Raw genomic sequence first — 23,334 nt, 5'->3', positions numbered from 1 at the left:
GGGCAGCCTCCCCTTCGTTGGAATAATTCTGTGGAGTTGGGAGCTCATGGTTGTTCAGCAATAAGGAGTTCAGGTAGAGATGCAGTGTAGGCTGGTCTTGGAGGCTGAGGATGGCTGAGGTGGTTCTGAAGGTGGTGACTGGAAAAGAGGTTGGGGAGGGGTCAGAGGCTGGAAGAAGGGGCGTCCCTGAGTCTGCTCCGTCCAAACACTGTTGAGAGAAGAGACAGATCTGGGAGAGCCGAGGGCACTGCATTAGCAACACTTAATCTTCTCTCTTGCTGTCTAGAATTTTGGCCTTTGAAAAGAAGGATGGGCTGCTGACACCATTTCAATTCTGGTCTTACTGACTCTCTCCTTGGTTCAATCCCAATGATTCTTATCATCTAAATGCCCTAAGATCATACTCCACCATTTCAAAACTTCTTCCCATTTTCCTGGCTTTCCAAATCTCACTTCCTCCTTTCTGAATTTCTCTGGGCTTCTATAGAGCATCCTTTGGATCTTGGTAGGTACCAGTGTGGTGCTTGTCAGAGCCACTCACCCTTGCAGCATGCACTCTAGAGGGTTGGAACCTAATTCTACTGTCCGCCAGCTGTGTGACCTTGTACAAGTTACTGACACTCCCAAGACGACCTCGGCTTCCTCATCTGTAAGATGGGGATAGTCATTATGGTCTCTACCTCACAGGATTCTTATAAGTATTACATGAGTTTATATTTTTAAATTGTTGAAAGCAGTGCCTGGCCCAACAGAAGCAGCCTGCGCACATGTGTTTAAATTAACACTCCCTCACCTGATATTGTGTTCCCATCCAACATCGCTAACAAAGGAAGAAGGAATTAGTATACGAGCTTACTGTTCACTGAGACATGTGAACCGGCTGCTCTCTGCTCTCAAAAATAGAAATTCTGGTCTTTTTAATCAAAATGAATAGTTTCCAACCTCATGGACTCTACATTGTGGGGTATGAAGGTCAGTTATGAAGTTCATCTCTTTACTGCTAATTGTGGTTAAAGTATGACATTTTAATATAAATACAAGGTTGAATTCTCCAGCACTCTATTTTTTTAAATAAATCTTCATTGTTCAGATTATTACAGGTTTTCCTCTTTCCCCCCCCCCATAGCTCCCCTCCACCTGATTCCCCCCGCACCCCATGCTTTTACCCCCCCCCCCGCCACTGTCTTCATCCATAGGTGTAAGATATTTATCCAATCTCTTCCCGCACTCCTCAACCTTCTTCCCCCCTGAGAATTGTCAGTCCACTCCCTTTCTATGCCACAGTTTGTTTTGACGTGCTTGTGAAGTGATATTAAGGTGAAGATGGAGACAAGCATTTTATATCCTTTCCTCTGAAATAAGAGTCTCAGAATGTCCCCACAGTCCTGGAGAAAGCTGAGAAAGTTAGGAGGAAGGTGGGGGGAAGCAGAGGGGGAAGAGATGGCATCTATTTTCTGGCCAGAGACGTTTCATGAACAGAACACATGGCATGTTGGTTTGTCACATTTTATTGAGATGCTTATGAGAAGTGGTGCGTTGGTCTCAGATTACAATGACATCTCCCACCTGGCATTTAACACGAATTCTGATTGATGAATAAAAGGGAGTTACACCCAACTAGAGAAATAAATTGAGGAGAATTAGATTAATATTAAAACATTAATGAAGTCGGGTATTTTAATGTGAAAGCTGCCACATAGCTCTCATTTTACGCACAAGTGGGATACTCCACTTTCCCTTCTCGACATTGCGCTCGGAATGCAGATGCTGGTGACACTGCACGATAGCCAGGTCGACACCTAAATTCAACATAATCGTTTGTTCTAGAATAAAGTTTTTTCGCATCTGACCATTTCAACTCTATGTTATGTTGTTCCATGACTTCTTCTGATATTACACATGGATCTGAAGGTTAAAAAAAAAGGAACATAAAACTTTAGGTAGTATACAAATACTTTCCACAGAATTTTACACTCTCATGTAGAACCTTCTACACAGATCCAGGAATTTATTCTCAAACCCTTTTGCAAACCACTTCATTGAAAATCCACCATGCTGCTATAACTCATTGTAAACTATCAATGATGTAAAAATGGGGTACTCTGTGGAATGTGTGATCACTGTCTGCTATAATCAACATTCACAATGTACACGATGCTATGAAGGGCTTTCATTAAAGACTGCTTGAAGGGGGTGGTGGAGGTGGAGAGAGTGGAGGGGGCATAAGTGGTGATGGGGAACATAAATTACAATGAAGAAAAATGATTATTTCTTCCAGTTGTTGCTCAAGAATTTTTCAGACTTTATACCCTCAGCCATGACTATTTGGTGGTCAGCAGAAGAGGTGACAGTCCATGCAGGTTCTGTTGTAAGCAGCAAACATGGCATTCATTACACGGCTTTCCCAGGGCCCACGAGGATATTAAAGGACTTACCCAAGCATTTGGGTGGTTCAGACCACGCTCCATCACGGCACGTTATTCTCCTGTTTCCCTCAAGTTCATAGTAGGCCTGGCACTGATACTCCACTGAAGACCCGGGAGCGTAGACTGCTGATGGATACGTGGTAATGTCTCCATTGTCAATAACGGGAGGGGGCCCACATTTTCCTGTGGAATCTAAGAGAGGACATGGTTTGATTTATTGAGTGAGCAGTGGACTTTAAGGTAGCTGCGGAGTAGGTGGGAGCTACACTCACCTCCTCCTGGCTCCAAACCCATTTACAGGAAACGATAGAGCAACAAACCTGAGTAACCAAATGAAGGCCAGCTGGACAGGAGCAGAGTAACCAAGTGCTTACAGAAGCTGCACAGACACTGGGAGGGGAGAATGAGACACCCTACCCTTGCACTCAGGTGGGTCTGTCCACTTCCCACTTAGGCATGTCACCACTGCATTCCCGAAGAGGCCCAAAGGGTGCCTGCATTCATAACGTGCTGTGTCCCCATGTCGATACCTAGGCTTCTCGTCTGGTATAAAGGCATTTTGCACTGGGGGAGGGCTGCCACAGGAGGGATCTGAATGAATAGGGAAAAAATGGTTCTCTATGGCAGCGATCATTTAGACACAAGTGAGACTGAAAATCTTCACAAATTTACATGCAAGATTGAAAAAAGAAGATAAAGCAATTTTTCGTAGGAGTTAAATTTTTATATCTTGAAATTTTTTCCCATCTTCCCTCAAAGGTTAATAGAAATTTTTAGGCCAATGAAAATGATGATTACGCTGTAAAAAACTTTTTAGTTTGATGTAATGATGTAATTTATTTATTTTTTGCTTTTGTTTTGCATGCCTGAGGAAATATATCATCCAAAAGTAGCACATAACTTAAGAAACACTTCAGTTGCTACCAAATGTTTTTCGGGGTCACAATCCCTGAGTTTCGGAGGCTGAGTCTGAGTGAGCCTCTGAGTTTGCATTTGACTTTCTGCCAATTCCCTGAGATGCTGACACGGCTGTGTCAGGGGTCACACTGTGAGGGCTCTGGGGCTCCAATGCCCACCATTGATACACATCCCATTCGTCTATGTGAGGCCTAAACCTTCCTCCATCTGGCCTGCACCAGAACCGATGTCTATTGTTAATGATGCTAGAAGCCATTCACCAATATGCTTTTGCATGTGGGTGTTCCTATCCAACTGCCGCCCCTACACTGTACAGCATTGGATCCATCCATTTGGTAATAGTCTGGACATCTGTAAGTCACTTGTTCTCCTGACTTGTATGAGCTCTTCGGCTGGCCTATGAGGATGGCATTGCCATAGCTGGGTGGGCTAGAATAAATTGGTTCTGAAAAAGCAACAACTTAGACTTTTCAGTAAATCTTATAAAGTATATATCAGGCAATAATTATACTCTAGCATTATAGATACACACCAAACCAATGTCTACTCTATAATGTTTTTCTTATAACTTGAAAATGTTAGCCATCTTGACTCAATTACATTGAATAATTTTACATTTACCAAAAGGGCAACGTGGGGATGGTGGTATTGAAAGCCTGAGGAGATGGGCATACAGGTCATGATCGAGACCAAACTTCTTACATCCAAATTCTTATTTGTCCACACAGGCCACAGACACTATGTGCATTTGATATTTTCTGCTTCTGGCTAAATCTGTTTCCCATAATTACAACCAACATCTTAAAGTAACTATGTTTTTATTGATTTCAGAGAGAAATGAATAGGGGTTGAGAGATAGAAACATCAATGATGAGAGTCATTGATTGGCTACCTCCAGTCTGCCCCCTATTGGAGATTCGGTCCTGTGATCCTGCATGTGCCCTGACTGGGAATCATACTGTCGCTTCCTAGTTCATAAGTAAATGCTCAAACAGTGAGCCACGTGGGCCTGCCTACATCAACTATCTTAGAACATTATGGATTTATGAGGAGATAACTGATAAACTCTCAGTGAATTGAATAATGATGGGGCTGGTGAGCAAGGACCAGCTGTGACACAGGATGAGATGAGGAGTCAGAGAATGTGCATCAGAGCATATGCCCTGACGGGGAATTGAATGGTGACCTCTTGGTTCATAGGTCAATACTCAAACACTGAGCCATGCCAGCCAGGCAGATCCCCCTTATTTTTAAGTTTAAGAGAAGTAATTGCAGAATTAAGAAGCAGGTCAAGATATGGAGGGAACTTACAGCCACATCTTGGAGGAGGATCCCAGCCTATGGCAGTACATTTTGTTGTATTTCCCCGGGAGGAAGGGTAAAAGCCACTTTTACAGGAGTATGTGATTGTGTCTCCCAGTCTGTATATGCTCCTGTCAGCAACGAAGTTTGCTGACAGGAGCATATACAATTCTTGGAGGGTCACATGCTGATTTTGAAAAGTAAAGGGACATGTGAAATATGTCCCTTTGCAATTCTTGGAGGGTCACAGGCTGATTCTGAAAAGTAAAGGGACATGTGAAATATATATGAAATTACATTAAAATCATCAAGGACACGAGAATCAGTGAATGTCTTTTCTTTCTTCTTTCCAAAGAGCAAAAGGGCATTCAAAGGAGCACCCTGTCCTAACATGTATATTACCAAAGATTATATTATAACTAATAGAAAACATATGTGACCGCTTAGTGCAGCGCCAAGTAAAATATGTCTGCCGTATGCAGTGTGTGATGTTAATGCACAGGAACCTCAAATGAGCCTTAAATATGTTTATTTTTGCCTGGCCGGTGTGGCTCAGGTTGAGCATGACCTCTGAACAAGGAGGTCAGGGTGTGATTGCCACTGAGGGCACAAATCCAGGTTTGGAGCTTGATCCCAGTGTGGGGGAGGGTGAAGGAGGGAGCCTATCAATTATTCTCTCTCATCATTGATGTTTCTAACTCTCTCACCCTCTCCCTTCCTCTCTGAAATCAATAAATATATACTTTTGTTTTTCTCTCACTGTAATATGCTATATCTATCATATTTTCATATTCCCATTGTACTCCTGCCTACATATCTTAGTTTTCACTTCACAGTACAGACATACTTAACACCAATGTATGAAGTCAAAAGCTGTGAGACACATATAAAAACACATGTTTCACTAAAACCAACTGAATACTGTTGGGAAAATTTTGTTAAATTAGTTAAGAATAGAAGAACTTCTGGTGGCTGCTTTCAAGCAGTGGGCATAAATCCTTTGACAAACTGTAATTCCCTACTCTCATCATCTCCATTAAAGCAAACGGCGCTGTTCAAACATTGCCAGGGCAGGTGCCTCTATCCATGATAGTAACAGCTGAGATTGTACAAACGTGTGAGGCCACATTTTTCCTACTGTTAGAAGCCATCATTTAAATTTGGAAGACGAATAATAATTCAGTATTGGCACTCTATGTTGTGAATCAATGGAAACATCCAGTTTGCACAGGGATGGTTGAATTGGACTTAAGGTGGTTTTTATTTAGCCGGTCTTGGTACTTTTCATCATTCCTGAAAATGACTTATTGTGAGAGATTTTCTCTTACTGAATGCAGAGACCAAAGTTTTCGTAAATGACCCTCAAATACCCTAGCCGGTGGGATCAACTCCTGGTCAAGGGCACATGTCTCGGTGGCAGTTTCCATCCCGGGCCCTGGTTGGGGCTTGTGTGAGAGGAAACCAGTCCATGTGTCTCTCACATCAATGTCTCTCTCTCTCCCCCTTCTCCCTCCTTTGCACTCTTTCCCTAAAGATCATAGGAAAATGCACCCTCGGTGAGGATTTTTTAAAAAGTAAAAACAAATGAAAAAGGTCCAATCCTACTTAAGAAGGAGCTAAATCTTCCCATCAGTTTCAACTCACCTTGTCCACGAGCCCAGGAGACCCACAGGGTGAGGATGACCTGGACTAGGAACAGCATGGTGGGCCTCCCCGGGGTGCGTTAGCACAGATGGTCCAGCGCTGGTGTTCAGGGTTAAATCTGCTTCAGGAGCCGTTAGCAAGTGTGGCTCTGAATTTAAGTGACAGTACCAGGAAGCTAGTTGACTGGGGTAACTCGGTAGATATCAAAGTTCAAAGAGTTTTACAATATCTGTAAATTTACATGAATGATTTCACAATCATTTTTTGAGTTATTTCCGTGATAGATATTTGTGCCACTTTCCGTAGAGAAGTTGAAAACTGGATCCAAAACTGATTTTAAAAAAAATTCTAATCTTTAACAACTTCTTGAGTTGGGTGAGGTTCTTCCTCAACCAGGAGGTTCTCACGGGAATAGCTCTGACTGCATGTCCCTGTGACTGTCTCTCACCCGACGGCAGTCCTTAGGGGTCTGTGGAAACAGCGTACTGTAAGTTCCTGTCTGTAGGACAGCACTGATTTTTCTTTTTGTAAACTCAAAATAGACAACACCACAAAGTCCAAGAATTTCAGCACATTGGTAGCATTCATTTTGTTTTCATGTTTTGTTTCTTTCTAAAAGCAATGAGAGAGAGAGAGAGAGAGAGAGAGAGAGAGAGAGAATCGATGGGAGAGAGACACAGCCTGCACACTCCCCAACTGGCACAGGGATGAAACATGCAACCCAGATACATGCCCTTGACCAGGACTTGAACCGCCGACCCTTTGGTCTTTGGACCAACACTCTGAACACTGAACCACAAGGACAATTTTAACACATAACTTTATTGCACGATTTCCCCCAGTATATTCTAAGCTCCTGTGTGTTGTTTGGTTAAACATCTGATTCAATAGGCAGAAAGCCACACGGTTACCTCCCTTGCTGTTTATTGCTCTATTGGCAAGTAGTCTAATGTCATGATAGTGAAGAATTATTGTCTTGGTACGAGTGGAAGCGATCATATAGTTGCGTTGACCACGTTGGGAGAAGATTAAGTTGAGAAGGAGGCTAAGGTATTACTTTTATGTCCTTTGCAATATAGTGAAAAAAAGGAGGAAATGCCAGAAGACTGGCAATCTTTGAGGCAGGAAGAGCAGTAGGTGGGACTAGCAACATATTTGGGGCAATAGGGCTTCTTCATTCACACCTGGGGAACCCCATGTCCCTTCCCAACACGTGTTTATACTCGATATTTTATCAGTTTTCAAGTCTGTGTTACAATCGTTAGGCCCCTGATTAGAATCTAGTACCTCTTTATGACCTGTTTGAATGATTGTATGTGCGAGGTGGATATGCAGATGTTGCATTTCATCATTTTGGGGGTATACTGAGCCATGGATAGATAAGCAAATCTAAGTAATAACCTCTCCCATCTATTGCCAACATGGCAATGACACAGTTTGTTTGTTTGTTTGTTTGTTTGTTTGTTTGTTTTTATGCAAAAAAGTTTTATTGTTTCATTTGGTCCAATGCATGGGAGAGGTCTCCAAGGTGGTGAAAGGTTGCCTAGCAGTTTCCGGGAGAGGCTCAGGCAAAAGCCAGAGACCAGAGGAATGCAGAGGGGCCCCTCCAAGGTCTCTGGGCCCCAAAGGCTTCTAGGCATGCTTGACAGTGAGCCTCAGCCAGCATAGACTCAGGGCCGGCCAGTTGCGGAGGTGAGCCAGGTGTGGCCCATCTTCTTGATGAGTTTCACCTCCTCACCCAGGAAGTGGTTCTCCCGGAAGTCAAGAGGCTGAGGTGCTGCGTGAGTAGAACCAGGGCCTGCAGCTCCCAAAGGGCCTGGTCAGGCTCCTCTCCAAGGCCAGGGCGGCTTCCATGGCGTCCTGAGTTTTACCCACTCATCTTGGGGAGGCTTCAGCAGGCCCTGGAGAGAATGTGCTGGTTTGGCATCTTTCAGAGCCGCTCAGCACCCTCGTGTTTCTTCTCAGCCAACTCATGAAAGATGTGGCCCGCAACCTCGAGAAAAAGAAGCCCAGAGAGGGGTAGGTGGGAGCCTGCAGATGCAGGCCAGGCGGTGAGGGCAGCCTCCCCTTCGGTGGAATAATTCTGATGGAGTTGGGAGCTCATGGTTGTTCAGCAATAAGGAGTTCAGGTAGAGATGCAGTGTAGGCTGGTCTTAGAGGCTGAGGATGGCTGAGGTGGTTCTGAAGGTGGTGACTGGAAAAGAGGTTGGGGAGGGGTCAGAGGCTGGAAGAAGTGGCTCCCCTGAGTGTGATCCGTCCAAACACTGTTGAGAGAAGGGACAGATCCGGGAGAGCCGAGGGCACTGCATTAGCAACACTTAATCTTCTCTCGTGCTCTCTGGGATTATGGCCTTTGAAAAGAAGGATGGGCTGCTGACACCATTTCAATTCTGGTCTTACTGCCTCTCTCCTGGGTTCAATCCCAATGATTCGTATCATCTAATTGCCCTAAAGATCATACTCCACCATTTCAAAACTTCTCCCCATTTTCCTGGCTTTCCAAATCTCATTTCCTCCTTTCTGAATTTCTCTGGCTTCTATAGAGCATCCTTTGGATCTGGGTAGGTACCATTGTGGTGCTTGTCAGAGCCACTCACCTTGCAGCATGCACTCTAGAGGGTTGGAACCCTAATTCTACTGTCCGCCAGCTGTGTGACCTTGTACAAGTTACTGACACTCCATAATGACCTCGGCTTCCTCATCTGTAAGATGGGGATAGTCATTATGGTCTCTACCTCACAAGATTCTTATAAGTATTCCATGAGTTTATATTTTTAAATTGTTGAAAGAAGTGCCTGGCCCAACAGAAGCAGCCTGCGAACGTGTGTTTAAATTAACACTCCCTCACCTGGTATTGTGTTCCCATCCAACATCGCTAACAAAGGAAGAGGAATTAGTATAGGAGCTTACTGTTCACTGAGACATGAGAACTGGCTGCTCTCTGCTCTCAAAAATAGAAATTCTGGTCTTTTTAATCAAAATGAATAGTTTCCAACCTCATGGACTCTACATTGTGGGGTATGCAGGTCAGTTATGAAGTTCATCTCTTTACTGCTAATTGTGGTTAAAGTATGACATTTTTATATAAATACAAGGTTGAATTCTCCAGCACTCTATTTTTTTAAATAAATCTTCATTTTTCAGATTACTACAGGTTTTCCTCTTCCCCCCCCCCATAGCTCCCTTCCACCTGATTCCCCCCACCCCCACCCCATGCTCTTCCCCCTTCCACTGTCTTCATCCATAGGTGTAAGATGTTTGTCCAATCTCTTCCCGCACCCCTCACCCCCTCTTCCTCCTGAGAATTGTCAGTCCACTCCCTTTCTATGCCACGGTTTGTTTTGACGTGTTTGTGAAGTGATATTAAGGTGAAGATGGAGACAAGCATTTTATATCCTTTCCTCTAAAATAAGAGTCTCAGAATGTCCCCACCGTCGTGGAGAAAGCTGAGAAAGGTAGGAGGGAGGTGGGGGGAAGCAGAGGGGGAAGAGATGGCATCTATTTTCTGGCCAGAGACGTTTCATGAACGGAACACATGGCATGTTGGATTGTCACATTTTATTGAGATGCTTATGAGAAGTGGTGCGTTGGTCTCAGATTACAATCACATCTCCCACCTGACATTTAACACGAATTCTGATTGATGAATAAAAGGGAGTTACACCCAACTAGAGAAATAAATTGAGGAGAATTAGATTAATATTAAAACATTAATGAAGTCGGGTATTTTAATGTGAAACTGCCACATAGCTCTCATTTTACGCACAAGTGGGATACTCCACTTTCCCTTCTCGACATTGTGCTCGGAATGCAGATGCTGGTGACATTGGACGATAGCCAGGTCGACACCTAAATTCAGTATAATCGTTTGTTCTAGAATAAAGTTTTTTCTCATCTGACCATTGCAACTCTATGTTATGTTCTCTCATGGCTTCTTCTGATATTACACATGCATCTGAAGGTGAAAAAAAAAAGGAACATAAAATTTTAGGTAGTATACAAGTATTTTCCACAGAATTTTACACTCTCATGTAGAACCTTCTACACAGATCTAGGAATATATTCTCAAACCCTTTTGCAAACCACTTCATTGAAAATCCACCATGCTGGTATAACTCATTGTAAACGATCAGTGATGTAAAAATGGGGTACTCTGTGGAATGTGTGATCACTCTCAACATTCACAATGTCAACTATACTATGAAGAGCTTTCATTAAAGACTCCGTGAAGGGGGTGGAGGAGGTAGAGAGGGTGGAGGGAGCATAAGTGGTGATGGGAAACAAATTACAATGAAGAAAAATGATTATTTCTTCCAGTTGTTGCTCAAGAATTTTTCAGACTGTATACCCTCAGCCATGACTATTTGGTGGTCAACAGAAGAGGTGACAGTCCATGCAGGTTCTGTTGTAAGCAGCAAACATGGCATTCATTACACGGCTTTCCCAGGGCCCATGAGGACATTAAAGGACTTACCCAAGCATTTGGGTGGTTCAGACCACTCCCCATCACGGCACGTTATTCTCCTGTTTCCCTCAAGTACATAGTAGGCCTGGCACTGATACTCCACTGAAGACCCGGGAGCGTAGACTGATAATGGGAAGGTGGTAATGTCTCCATTGTCAATAACGGGAGGGGCCCCACATTTTCCTGTGGAATCTAAGAGAGGACATGGTTTGATTTATTGAGTGAGCAGTGGACTGTAAGGGAGCTGCGGAGTAGGAGGGAGCTACACTCACCTTCTCCCGGCCCCAAACCCGTTTACAGGAAACGATAGAGCAACAAACCTGAGTAACCAAATGAAGGCCAGCTGAATAAAGAGGGAAAAATGGATCTCTAAGGCAGCGATCATTTAGACACAAATGAGACTGAAAATCTTCACAGATTTATATGTAAGACTGAAAGAAGATAAAGCAATTTTTTGGTAGGAGTTAAACTTTTATAACTTGAAATATTTTCCCATCTTCCCTCAAAGGTTAATAGAAATTTTTAGGCTGATGGAAATGATGATTACACGTACAAAATGTTTTAGTTTGATGTAATCCTATTTGTTTATTTTTTTCTTTTGTTTTGCTTGCCTGAGAGGATATATCAGAAATAAATATTGCTATGAGAAATGTCTAAGAATTTATGGCCTATGTTTTTTCTTCTAGGGTTTTTATGATTTATAATCTTACATTTATGTCTTTAATCCATTTTGACTTTATTCTTGAGTAAGGTATAAGAAGGTGGTCCAATATCATTTTTTTTGGTTGGTTCTGTCCAATTATACGAGCACCATTTATTAACCAGTGGCGCCCAAATAAATTCAATAAAAAATTAAAAACTTTTCAAATTTAAAAAAAAAATGATGGTTTTACTGAACATTTTTCTTGAAGTTTAGTAAAATAAACGTAGATTATATAAAATCCAAGTGAATTTGTAAACCCAACAAGCATATCATTTGGCAGCCAAATGTGGTTCGCAAACATCATGTTTTTGAATTGTGATTTTAGGTCCTTAGAAAATGAGCACGGTAGCCAAGTTCTTAGAGAATAAGTCAAGTATTGCCATGCTTTGAGGAATGTCGCAGGGCTAAGGAAGATGACCACTTAAAATATCCACACAAAAACTGAGGAAAAAGTAGAGTCCAATAAATTTACAGTTCCTTAAAAATACTCCAATAACTTGTCTGCTTAAGGGCACTGCAGTGAGCACTGTGCAGCTCATTGGGGAGATTCGGGTGGATGCAGAGTAAGAGGCTGAAGCTACGGCTCCCAACAACAGTGGGCGTAGAACCCGCTGGGAATTGCTACAAAGTTTTCCGGGTCAGAACCCCTGAGCTTCTGAGGCTGAGTCTGAGTGAGCCTGTGAGTTTGCATTTGACTTTCTGCCAATTCCCTGAGATGCTGACACGGCTGTGTCAGGGGTCACACTCTGAGGGCTCTGGGGCTCCAATGCCCACCAATGATACACATACCATTCCTCTGTGTGAGGCATAGACCTTCCTCCATCTGGCCTGCACCAGAACCGATGTCTATTGTTAATGAAGCTAGAAGCCATTCACCAAAATACCTTTGCATGTGGGTCTTCCTATCCATATGCCGCCCCTACATTCTACAGCATTGGATCCATCCATTTGGTAATAGTCTGGACATCTATAACTCACTTGTTCTCCTGACCTATATGAGATCTTCGGCTGGCCTATGAGGATGGCATTGCCATAGCTGGGTGGGCTAGAACAAATAGTTTCTAAAAAGCAACAACATGGACTTTTCAGTAAATCTTTAACATGTCAGAAAATAATTATGCTCTAGAATAATAGCTACACACCAAACCAATGCCTACTATTCACTGATTTTCTTACAACTTGAAAATATTAGCCATCCTGACTTAATTACATTGAATAATTTTACATTTATCAAAAGCGCAACGTGGGGATGGTGGTATTGAAAGCCTGAGGAGATGGGCATACAGGTCATGATCGAGACCAAACTTCTTACATCCAAATTCTTATTTGTCCACACAGGCCACAGACACTATGTGCACATTTCCATTTTTTGCTTCTGTCCAAATCTGTTTACCATAATTACATCAAACATCTTAAAATGACTATGTTTTTATTGATTTCAGAGAGGAAGGGAGAGGAATTAAGAGACGGAAACATTAATGGTCAGAGGGAATCATTGATGAGTTGCTTCCTGCTCGACCCCTAGTGGGGATCAAGCCCACACCCGGGCATGTTGCCTGACCGGGAATGGAATCCTGATCTCCTGGTTCATAGGTCAATGCTCAACCACTGAGACATGTGGGCCTGGCTAATTCCACCATCTTAGAACGTTATGGATTTATGAGGAGATAACTGATAACCTCTCAGTGAATTGAATGTTGATGAGGTTGGTGAGCAGGGACCAGCTGTGACACAGGAAGAGATGAGAAGTCAGAGAATGCCCATCAGAGCACGTGGACAGTGAACATGGATGACATCAAATAAAACAATTTGGCTCCTGTTGCCAAACTTCTCATATGACTATTAATTCTGCTATTCGTTCTCTAGCAGAATTCAGAACTTTTAGAGAGACCTTCTAGAATTAATGCAGTTTTATAGTTGTACCATGGATGCTCTGAACTAAAGATATTCATCAAACTTAGAATAAAATGAAATTCACTATACTTATGCATTCTGGTGGATGGGACCAATTTCCTCCTGAGCATTCTACAGATTCAGGTCCACGGATCCGAAATCCGGATTTACAGGTATACGTGTATTTTCCCCCATGTGAATATTTGTTTAACCTGTTAGATAGAACAGCATTGGAAACCACAGGGGGTGGTCCACAAGGAAGTCCTAAAAAAAAAAAAAAAAAGAAAGGAAAGAAAGAATGACTGTGTATTTCACTACCTCTGAACTTCATTTCATGTCATATTTGGTACTTTCATTTGAAATAAAATGATCACACAGGCGCTAATATCACGTGAGAGAAAAGGCGCACAAATGCTTTAGAACCTCCACGGTGGTTGTCCAGCTGCCGGTTTGAGCAAGAACTTCAAGCGAAAACTGTGACCACGTCTAAGAATGAGCGTATCACTGCTTCTCTCACCAACCATGAGCAATAAAAAGAAACACATTGAGAATCATCTTAAGAAAGTTTCATATATTGTAAGAGATCAGAAGGGACAGTGGAGGGAGAACATAAATCCTTATAAAACTGGCGACAAAGCCTTCATTGCAACCCATATGAATATGCAGGAATATGAACAGGTACACTTATATGAAGCGTTAGGTTTCATTTCACCACATTTCAGGTTTTGTAGGAAAAAAAATGCCTGAATTACAAGTGATTTCATAATGAACCAATAAAATCAATAAAAACAGGCTTGATTTGTTTATGCAAAAATCATTTGGTAAATATTAAAATCTATATAAACGACATATAATGGTTTTATATGTTTATAATTCTAAAGAGTTACTTCTCATGACTTTGATGACAACGATGGATTATGTCACTGAACTGTACCAAACAGAACTTAGTCTGCCTGCTGTCCTCACCTACACACTGTGGTGGAGCACTCCATGTTCCCAGGTGGCATGTTATCCCATCTTCTTGAGACAATTTGAAACCATCCTTACAAACATAACTTAATGTGGTGCCATGCGCATACAGCTTGGGTTCCGGTGTTTCTCTTCCGTCTTCTGAAGATCTGGATGAATTAATACTTCCATGTTCTACATGAGGTGGTTGAGGACATGGAGTTTTTTCTATATGAAAAACAGAGATTAAAGGGTCAAGCACAAGGATAATGTTTAAGTTGAAAAATAAAATCCAACAATGCTTTGAACTTTAAAGTAAGGTCATTGAAACAAGTTGAATTATTAACTAAAAATATTTGAAACTTGCAAAGATATATGTGCCCAGAAAACTGATGCTACAATCCATCTGTCCCATATGCCTCCTCAGTCTCCTCCTGTTCATCTTGAGGAGTGAAATACGCATGAACAGAACCTGGGTATTTCCACAGTCACCGGAAGTTTCTGTTTGCATTCGTTTCACATTAGAAGTGAAATAATGCTGGTTGATTTCTGCACCTGGATGGCATTACTGTTTGGAGATGAAGTGGCATGGATCGGGGAACGGGCTCATCTTGTTCCTTTACACAAAGCAGGGGGGGGGGGGGCAGGGGGTTACCCTCATCTGAAAGACAGTTGTAACGTAAGTGACCCACGACTGACCGACACAGCGCGGTACTGACTGCCATCGTCCATCCTGGCACACGATTTCCTCTCCTTCCTGGATTAGAAAGTTTTCTTGACAGAGAATGGATATTTTTTCTCCTTCTTGATAATTCACTGTCAGGGTCATATGTTGAGAATTGGGAATCTGAGGTGGAGGTGGACATCGTGGTGCTTCTAAAAATATTAAAATCAGATTTCTTGATGAAAAATCATGTCAAAATATTAAAATAATAATTCAGTGAACAAAATGATCAATAATAATGCACCTGGAAAGATCAAACTGTAATGCTCTGTTCTGTGTTTAAATATGTTATCTTTCCATCTTATTTGTCACTCTAACATACCTCTTTGGGTTTATATTCTCATGGCCTTCCTTGTAGGTTTTATCCTTTATTCCTTCTGTTATCAATCTTGGGTAGCTTATATAAAACTAGAGGCCTGGTGCATGAATTTGTGCATTGGTGGCATCCGGCCAGCCCACCCCGTTCAGGCTGGCCAGGGTGGAGGGGCCACGGGTGGTTGGCCGGCTGGCCTCACATCCTGGTTGAACTCTAGGTCAAACTCCTGGTCGAACTCCCGGTTGAGGGGACAATGTGCATATTAGCTTTTATTATTTAGGACGCTTTCTGTATATTCTAGGCCTGAGGAAATTGGTAAAAATATTGAGGATAGTGGGTCAAGGTGCTCTCCAGTTAAAGAAGATCAGTACAGATATGAAAAGTGGAATGAACCCTATGTTACTGGAATTGGTGGTGGCAATAAGACTCAGTGTTTGTCAAACAGATATACATGAGCAAAGACAGATGACTAGATGGGTAGATTCCTACAGCGATAGGTGGATGCAGACATAGATAGATTGGTAGCTAGATGTGTACACCCACCCATAGATGCTTAGATAAATACACGTGTTACAGGCATAGGCACATCTGAAGGTAAGAACTTGGTAGCAATGGGATTCCAATATTAATGCGCACACTCGCTGCCCAATGTGACTTTAAAGCCACCACACTGCTGGGTGGTTTGTTGATAGCTGACCAAGGCACATGATACAATTCATATTCAGAAACAGTGTTTTGGTTAGTTTCTAAATTTTCTTACAGTTTCATAATTATTGTCATAATATATACATAGTAAAAAAAAAATCTTAAGACACAAAGAGACACCTTTTACAAGGTAGGAAGAAAAAGCACATTTTGGAAATGATCTAAACAGGAGCTCACCTGTGCAGGTCACCTCAGGCTGCCATTTTCCATTCATGCAGACGGAGTGTTTCTGCTCTGACATACTCCCACATGTGTAATTGATTGTCATATCATGCTCATAGTCCATCCTATCTGACAACTTTGTCTCAGAGGCAATTGCCTTTGATAATTTACACGTCTGGAGTTCAACTGTTGCTGTAAAATGAAAATATTCCATTGAAGACACTAATTATGAAAATCCAAGCAACTAATATTAAAAAAAACAAAAAAAAACACCCCAACACAACAATTAAAGAGTCCAGACTCTAATGAAATAGGACTTTAGGACCATAAATTCCACCAGTAAAGTTCTTCCTGATCATGTTGCATGAGGTGGGCTACAATGTGTGAACATATAGTCCTATGTCCAGTATTGAAATTTGAGAGAGAATAGTCATTCTAAAGCCATGTTGCCCTTTGGGGATTGCCAGGACATAGTGGTTCACCTTTTGTCTGATCTACATAGGAAAGAGTCATACATGACTAAATATGGTCCCATTTGTAATCTGCAAACTTTCACATCCATTTTTCTTGATCTCAAATATCTCTAAATTATTTTTAGTCTACAACCTTAAAGTGTTAAAAGAAAAAAATTATCTGTGGAAATAGACTATGTGAATTTCCTAGTTTTATTATATATTTTTCAATAAATTTAATGTACAATAACAAGAAACGTTGATCTAAGTTGTAGGGTATAGATTGTGAATATTTCAGCATATCTTTAGCATGATCACCAAAAGCCAGAATAAGAAGTTGGTTGTTTGCATCATAACCTATTTTTTTATATACAGTAGGTCCTCAGGGTACGTCAGAGATCCATTCCTACAGTGACGTAAGGTGATTTTTGCCGGAAGTCGGAACCCAGCTCCATAAGCACCTACGTCACTCACATGGAGCACAGACACAGCAGTATTAAAGTGAAACAGTAAGAAAATTTTAAAAGAAAGATAACAATTCCTGACCTTTACTTGTGGTAAATAAATAATGAAAAACATAAAGCACCTATAAGTCGAAATGATGGAAAATTTTTTTTTAATGAATAAATGGGAGATGGTGATGTAACCACGAAATGACGGATGTCAAGTCCGACGTAACCCAAGGACTGCTTATATGTTGTTAGAATCTTTGAGGAGCTATTTTATACACCAGGTCATCCCATAATCGAATAATATTATAATGCCATAATAATACATTTATGCTGGCTTCAGTGTGTTTTAGATATAGAATATGGAAGTTTTAATACACAGCTACATACTCCAAAAATGCAATGCTGGTGGAAATCCTTTTTGAGTTTGATAAAACCTATTGGTGTAGATCTTAGGTAGTATTTGTTAATAATTTGTTAATGATAAGAGGCAAGTGAGGACAAACAGAATAAAGAAAAGTCATGTAATTGGTTGAAGTAATGGTTTTGCAATGCAACCTGAAGAAAAGCTAAAATAAAGGAGGCTAATTTAAAACAGACAAGAGGCTTGAGAGTTAGTCTTATTTTTGGGATGGGTCCGGAGTGTTGAGGGACACAAAATGAGTCATCCTCTTCAAGAGAGGATGACTGAAGGAAGATTTATAGTCATAAGGAGGTGTGATGGTTTGGTATGTCTAAAGATCCTTGTTTTCTGAAAGAATTTGTTTATTCAGAGAAAAGAAACATCTTGATAGAGTGAAAGTCTGGTTTATAGGAAGTTACAAAATAAACACTGAAGGATAATATTTCAATCATGTGTCTTTAAGTAAAACTTAGCTTCGCCGGTTTAAATAATGTTAATATTAGGGACAGACACACAAAATTCTATTGCTAGTTTCTATTTTTCCTCTGTAGATCCTATTGAACTATAAACAATGAATGTTTGATTCATTATAATTGTCAACATGACATTTTCAAGACTATCTCTAAATTTCAAAAATATGGTTGCATGTAGAGTTTCACAATAGAAAATATCAATGTTATTAAATGTCAATTACAGAAGTGTCTTCTCACCAATGCACTGAGGCAGTTGGGTCCACGTTCCCTTAATACATGTAACTGAGCTGTGACCAATCATTGTAAAGTCGTCTCTGCAAATGAACGCTACTGACTCTCCATGGTGATAGGAGGGCCGTGCTGGGGACACGACCTCGCCGTCCTCCAGCTCAGGTACGTCTCCACATGTACTGTGCTCCTCTGTGAAAATCCCACAAAAGAACATTCAACTTTAAAGTGTAAGTGAGGTCCTGATATGAATAGAAACACAGAGTGTTGACGTAAGTCTAACGACTGAAATTGTGTATACATTACCCACACACACGGGCAAGGGTGTCCACTCTCCATCAACGCACTGGATTTTCTTAGCGCCCTTCAGCAGGAACCTGGGGTTACAGACATACTCCACCACCTCACCGTGTCCATATTCCTCTTTAGGTGTGTGTGCAACTGTCCCGTTGGGGAGTCGAGGAGGTTGATCACAGGATTGTACTTCCTCTATGGAAGAAATACTGTGTAAGTAAAGGTTAAAGTGTCTCTTGTACAACTGAAAATCCAGTAAAATGAAGAGATTTTTTTTCTTTAATCTATGACTTATTATCTAACTTATCTTTTGAGAAAGGAAAAAGAATGGTGTTTACACCAGATTCATGTCTCCCAGTTCTGTTATGATACGGAACTAGCACATTGGGCATGCATATGTGTAAGCCCAGGAAACGTTTGATATTCTAGATCAGGGGCGGGGAACGGCCGGCCCAGGGGCTGTATAAGGCCCTAGAAATCATTGGGTCTGGCCCTGCCAAGGCATTAGGGGTAAGTTAATTAGATGTTTGACCAATTACAGCAGGATAATTTTTAAGTTGATAATTTTGCATGATCTGCGAATGATGTCATAAATAACCCAATGGCCCGTGGCAGAAAGAAGGTCCCCCACCCCTGCTCTAGAAGACCTACACCTGTATGCAAATCAATGACCAGATATGATCGTGTACCTATTCACATTCCACGGAAACATTTCATCAAAACGTTTTGGGGGAAAATATCATTGGAGGCAAGCATTTGATCAACAAATTTTAACTCTACGTTATATTGTATATAGCAATGAATTAACTATATGATGTTTGAATATTGTTTAGAAATTCTCAGGGTAACTTGAGGTGAGACCCAGGCTGATAGAAATATCCAATACCAATGTTGGAAGTTATGCAATAATTATGACTAAGGAGTTCACTCTAGCGTCACACAAGATGTCCATCTATGGAGATTTTCAATATATAGTTCAAAAAACAATTAAAGATTACTTCCTTAAATAAGAAAGTGTGAGGTATCTACTACCCAACACACATTCCTGACTTAATGCACTGAGTTACAGACACACTGGCAGCCAACGGAAAATTAAGAGAGGAAAAGAACAGCTGATTTCCAACATTCTACTTCTTGTTTGAGCAAATGTCAGAGAAATAGTCACCTTTACATGTTGGAGGATTAGCGGACCATCCAAAGTGGTAGCACTGAAGAGAATCTGGTCCAACAAGAGAGTGGAGTCTATTCCTGCAGGAGAATTTCAACACGTCTCCAATGACATATTTCTCTTTCCGGGGCTGAGCAATTAAGTTCTGCTCTATATTGGGAACGATGCATTCTCTTTCTATAAAACGGGTAAATAACTTAATGAGAACATATGATTAATCAGTGCCAAGTAAACTTTATATGTCATGCAAAAATATGTGGCTGGGTGTTACATATACAGAGAGGCATCAAATAAATGCTCTCCCTGGAAGTGCATTATCTATTGTGTCTGACACATCCCTCACATTCATATGGGACCCTCTGAATTGCAATAGATGTGTCCTGAAAACTTATTTGTAATATCAGCTCTCTTATAGTGGATCTGATTTTATTACTTACATTAGTAAAACTATATGCTACGTTTTTGGTATTATCAAAACAATACTATTCTCTCACATTAAAAAAAAATAATGCTACAATTTTAAATTGCATGCTTAAATAAAAATGGGTATTTTGACTTAATATACTTGGGGAACCAGGCCTTTTAGAGAGGTATTCCTCATATATTTCAGTAGAGGAACATTAAAAGTTGCTTAGTTAATAATTTAAATCAATTCCTACATAGAATAAAATCCCAACTCTTTCACGCCTACACTTCCAATGTCATCTTCTCTTTTCTTTCTTTTTTGGTCCAGACCCCAGGCTTCATGGTCTTGGAACATTTTTTAAGAGATCAAGTTCTTTGCTCTCCCTGTTGCATGGTTCCGAATGGTTTTCAACCTTTCTGTGTAGACATGCCTTCCTATATGAAACAGAGCCCTCAATCCCTCCTATTTTCAAAGTCCTTGGATTTATTCATTCCTTTGAAAATATAAAAATGTATTAGAAATATTTTAATCATTTGATTCATTTTTTGACATGTTTCATTGTTGTTGTGGTTGTTTTTGTTTTTTTTCCATCATGCAAGGAGCCTGTATGGAGCCCATACTAAGTGCCTGTTGAAGCCTGCATAAAGAATGTAGTCTAATCACCAGAATATTAAAAAAATATATTAGAATGTTTGTCAACATGGAAACATTTTACAGATATGGGCAAATGAACAATGCTGCCAATCAGCTTGGTGTTGCCCAAAGATACATGCTTGGCAAACCATGGAATGGAACTGAAACCCACCCAGACGGACTTAATGGAATTTGCTATGAATCCATCTGTCAGACTTCCTGTCCCTTTTATCCTTTTATCTCCCCACACCTATGACAACATTCATTCCAACATTTTGTTCCTCCTGATTCTCCGAGTCCTCCTTTTATTCTACTTTGCTACCCACTCCTCTTCTGTCGGACATCTGCATGCTGGAATGTGTCAGGGCTCAGTCTGGAGGTCTCTTCTTTTCTCATTCTGTATTCTTTCCCAATGAGACGTCATCATTCACATGGTCATAATCTCATATGTTGATCTGGCTAGACCTCAACTTTCAACTCTGTAGTTTAGAATCCAATGTAGATTGTCCATGGGCAGCTCAACTTTCATGTGCCCAAGTCAATAGTGGAGATGTTCCTTTCAAAGACCTCTTCCTACTCCCCGCACCATCTTACCAAAAGTTACCTCCATTTACCTGCTTCCTTATGATAGAATGCTTAGAATACACATGTGAGTGCCTAGACGATCACTCTGACCCCCAACACTCAGTAACGTTACCTGTGTTTGCTACCATCAAAATGCATCCCAGGTCTGTTCTCTGCCCTGCATCTCCTCAGCCGTAACTCTAGCCAATCTCCACCGAAAATTCTCTCCCTTCCTCAGCGGAATCCCTCATAGTTCCCAAGGATTGCTTAGTTTTCAAAGCTTTACACATACTGTTTCCATGAGTTGGAATACTCTGCCTCCACCCAGGTGCCCACAGATGGAAGTTCTATTTCTAACCCCAGAAAACAGACAGCAGGTTGGCTGACATGCAGGATTTGTGTAACTGTCCTCAGAACTATTCCCAATCGGAAAGTAAGGAAGTCCTGTCGGGACTTGCAGAAATGAACAGTCAGCTGGGAGGTCAAGAACCAACTTGGAGGAAAACTGCTGAGGAAGTAGAAAACATAGAATGTGGGTCACAAGTACCCAGGTTTACATAATACAAAAGGTTGCGTTTAGAATAACAAAACAATTATACGCTATACACACGTTTTGTTCGTTTCGATGATCCTGAAAATCAGTACTTACCATGACAGGTGGGTGTATCAGACCAACCATTTTCACCACACACTATGGAGCCCATGGTTTGTCCATCTCCATTTTTATATCCATTCTGACATTCATAGGCCAACTTGTCATTGACCTTAAACCATGTGCCATTACTTTTGGCTCTGGCATTCTCAAATACTGGCATGCCACAAGACTCTAATGCATAATAGAATTGAAGATTTCACTTCTAATATTATTGAACGGACAATCGAATTACGTAAGTTCCATCCCAAGAATACAAAAGCTTTATCACTTAGCATGTGCTAATAAATTATGCATCATATACAAGTAATCTAAGCATACTAGTGATAAATCACTGTCCTAAAATTGTTACTCATAACAAAAGTTTTACCATCACTTAAATCAACCAAAACATTTATTTTAAGAACATTTTTCTCAATGCAATTAAACTTAGACGTTTATGCCATGTTAGCAATAAAATAGGCCATAATAGATGCATTGTACTTTTTTTTTTTTTTGGCAAAACAGAATAGCATTATGTGAGTGTAGATGCCAAAGTTATTAGTAGTTGTGACATATATGCCCGAAGAAAATGAATTGGTTCAACAAAAAGTTATTTTTCAACAGTGAGAATAAACTTAACATTCCATACAATTAAACATTCTATATAATTCTCCTTTAACATATAACTTTTAAAGATCACATGCTAATTTAGCTTTTTCAGATATTTTTAATGACAGTATATTCTTTTATATTTTTCAAAGTCGAATATAAAGGTAGTTCTATATTTATAGTTAGTATAAGAAAGCAAAATGTTAAAAAATGGTCTCAATTTTCTCTAACACTATATTGGAGTGGTGTTAATAAAAGTTTAAATAATTTACCTCAGATTTTATAACAGACTATGCAGCTAGCTAGCTTAAAGTGTTAAAAGATAAACTAAAACTATAATAATAAAAATAATAAGCACATTTCTTCTTTTCCTAATAAGAGTGTTGTAATGAATAGTTGATCACAACTTAATATAAAATGAGTCTGATATTCAGCATTTTTTCTTTGGCTGGTTCCCAGGGTAACTATGGAAATGGAAAGCAATGAAAACAATAGGAATGGGCATTTGAAATATCTACTTCACTTAGAGTGAATGAAAACTACCACTGCGTGGCTTTGGGATGAATAAGACAAAACGAGCAAACAGTTGTAGGGAATGTTCCTAAACTCCGAGGCCATAAAGCAGAGAGCTCTCTCCCTGTAGGGACTCTGCTTCTGTCCAGATGCATTTCTCAGTCTCCACTCACGGCTCATTCCTGCAGGTTTCCCACAGGAAGTGATGTCTCAGAAGAGGACCTCCCCTGCCTAAATGAACACATCAACCACACAGTGACATTCCTCTACACCTGTGCTCTATGAGCCCACATTTCACTGAA

The 23,334-nt window shown here is 40.7% G+C and overlaps 1 protein-coding gene across 1 annotated transcript in view; it reads right to left on the bottom strand.

Annotated features, from left to right (window-relative positions):
• Positions 1 to 1,651: 1,651 nt before the first annotated feature.
• LOC103301624 (complement factor H) overlaps positions 1,652 to 23,334 on the bottom strand; it is a 24,768-nt gene continuing 3,085 nt past the window's right edge. The window contains exons 4-15 of the mRNA XM_054713038.1: positions 21,926 to 22,102; positions 19,671 to 19,850; positions 18,518 to 18,700; positions 18,221 to 18,403; positions 16,222 to 16,398; positions 14,999 to 15,175; positions 14,318 to 14,527; positions 13,442 to 13,615; positions 12,343 to 12,519; positions 2,844 to 3,017; positions 2,436 to 2,618; positions 1,652 to 1,905 (exon numbers count right to left, since the gene is read on the bottom strand). Of these exons, the coding sequence (XP_054569013.1) occupies positions 1,709 to 1,905; positions 2,436 to 2,618; positions 2,844 to 3,017; positions 12,343 to 12,519; positions 13,442 to 13,615; positions 14,318 to 14,527; positions 14,999 to 15,175; positions 16,222 to 16,398; positions 18,221 to 18,403; positions 18,518 to 18,700; positions 19,671 to 19,850; positions 21,926 to 22,102 (2,192 nt within the window). The 3' untranslated portion in view covers positions 1,652 to 1,708. The remainder of the gene's footprint in view (positions 1,906 to 2,435; positions 2,619 to 2,843; positions 3,018 to 12,342; positions 12,520 to 13,441; positions 13,616 to 14,317; positions 14,528 to 14,998; positions 15,176 to 16,221; positions 16,399 to 18,220; positions 18,404 to 18,517; positions 18,701 to 19,670; positions 19,851 to 21,925; positions 22,103 to 23,334) is intronic.

The sequence above is a fragment of the Eptesicus fuscus genome, chromosome 24, assembly GCF_027574615.1.
Source record: "Eptesicus fuscus isolate TK198812 chromosome 24, DD_ASM_mEF_20220401, whole genome shotgun sequence".
Taxonomy (NCBI): domain Eukaryota; kingdom Metazoa; phylum Chordata; class Mammalia; order Chiroptera; family Vespertilionidae; genus Eptesicus; species Eptesicus fuscus.
The sequence above is the reverse complement of the archived record's forward strand: the minus strand, read 5'-3'. Positions and strand labels throughout refer to the sequence as shown.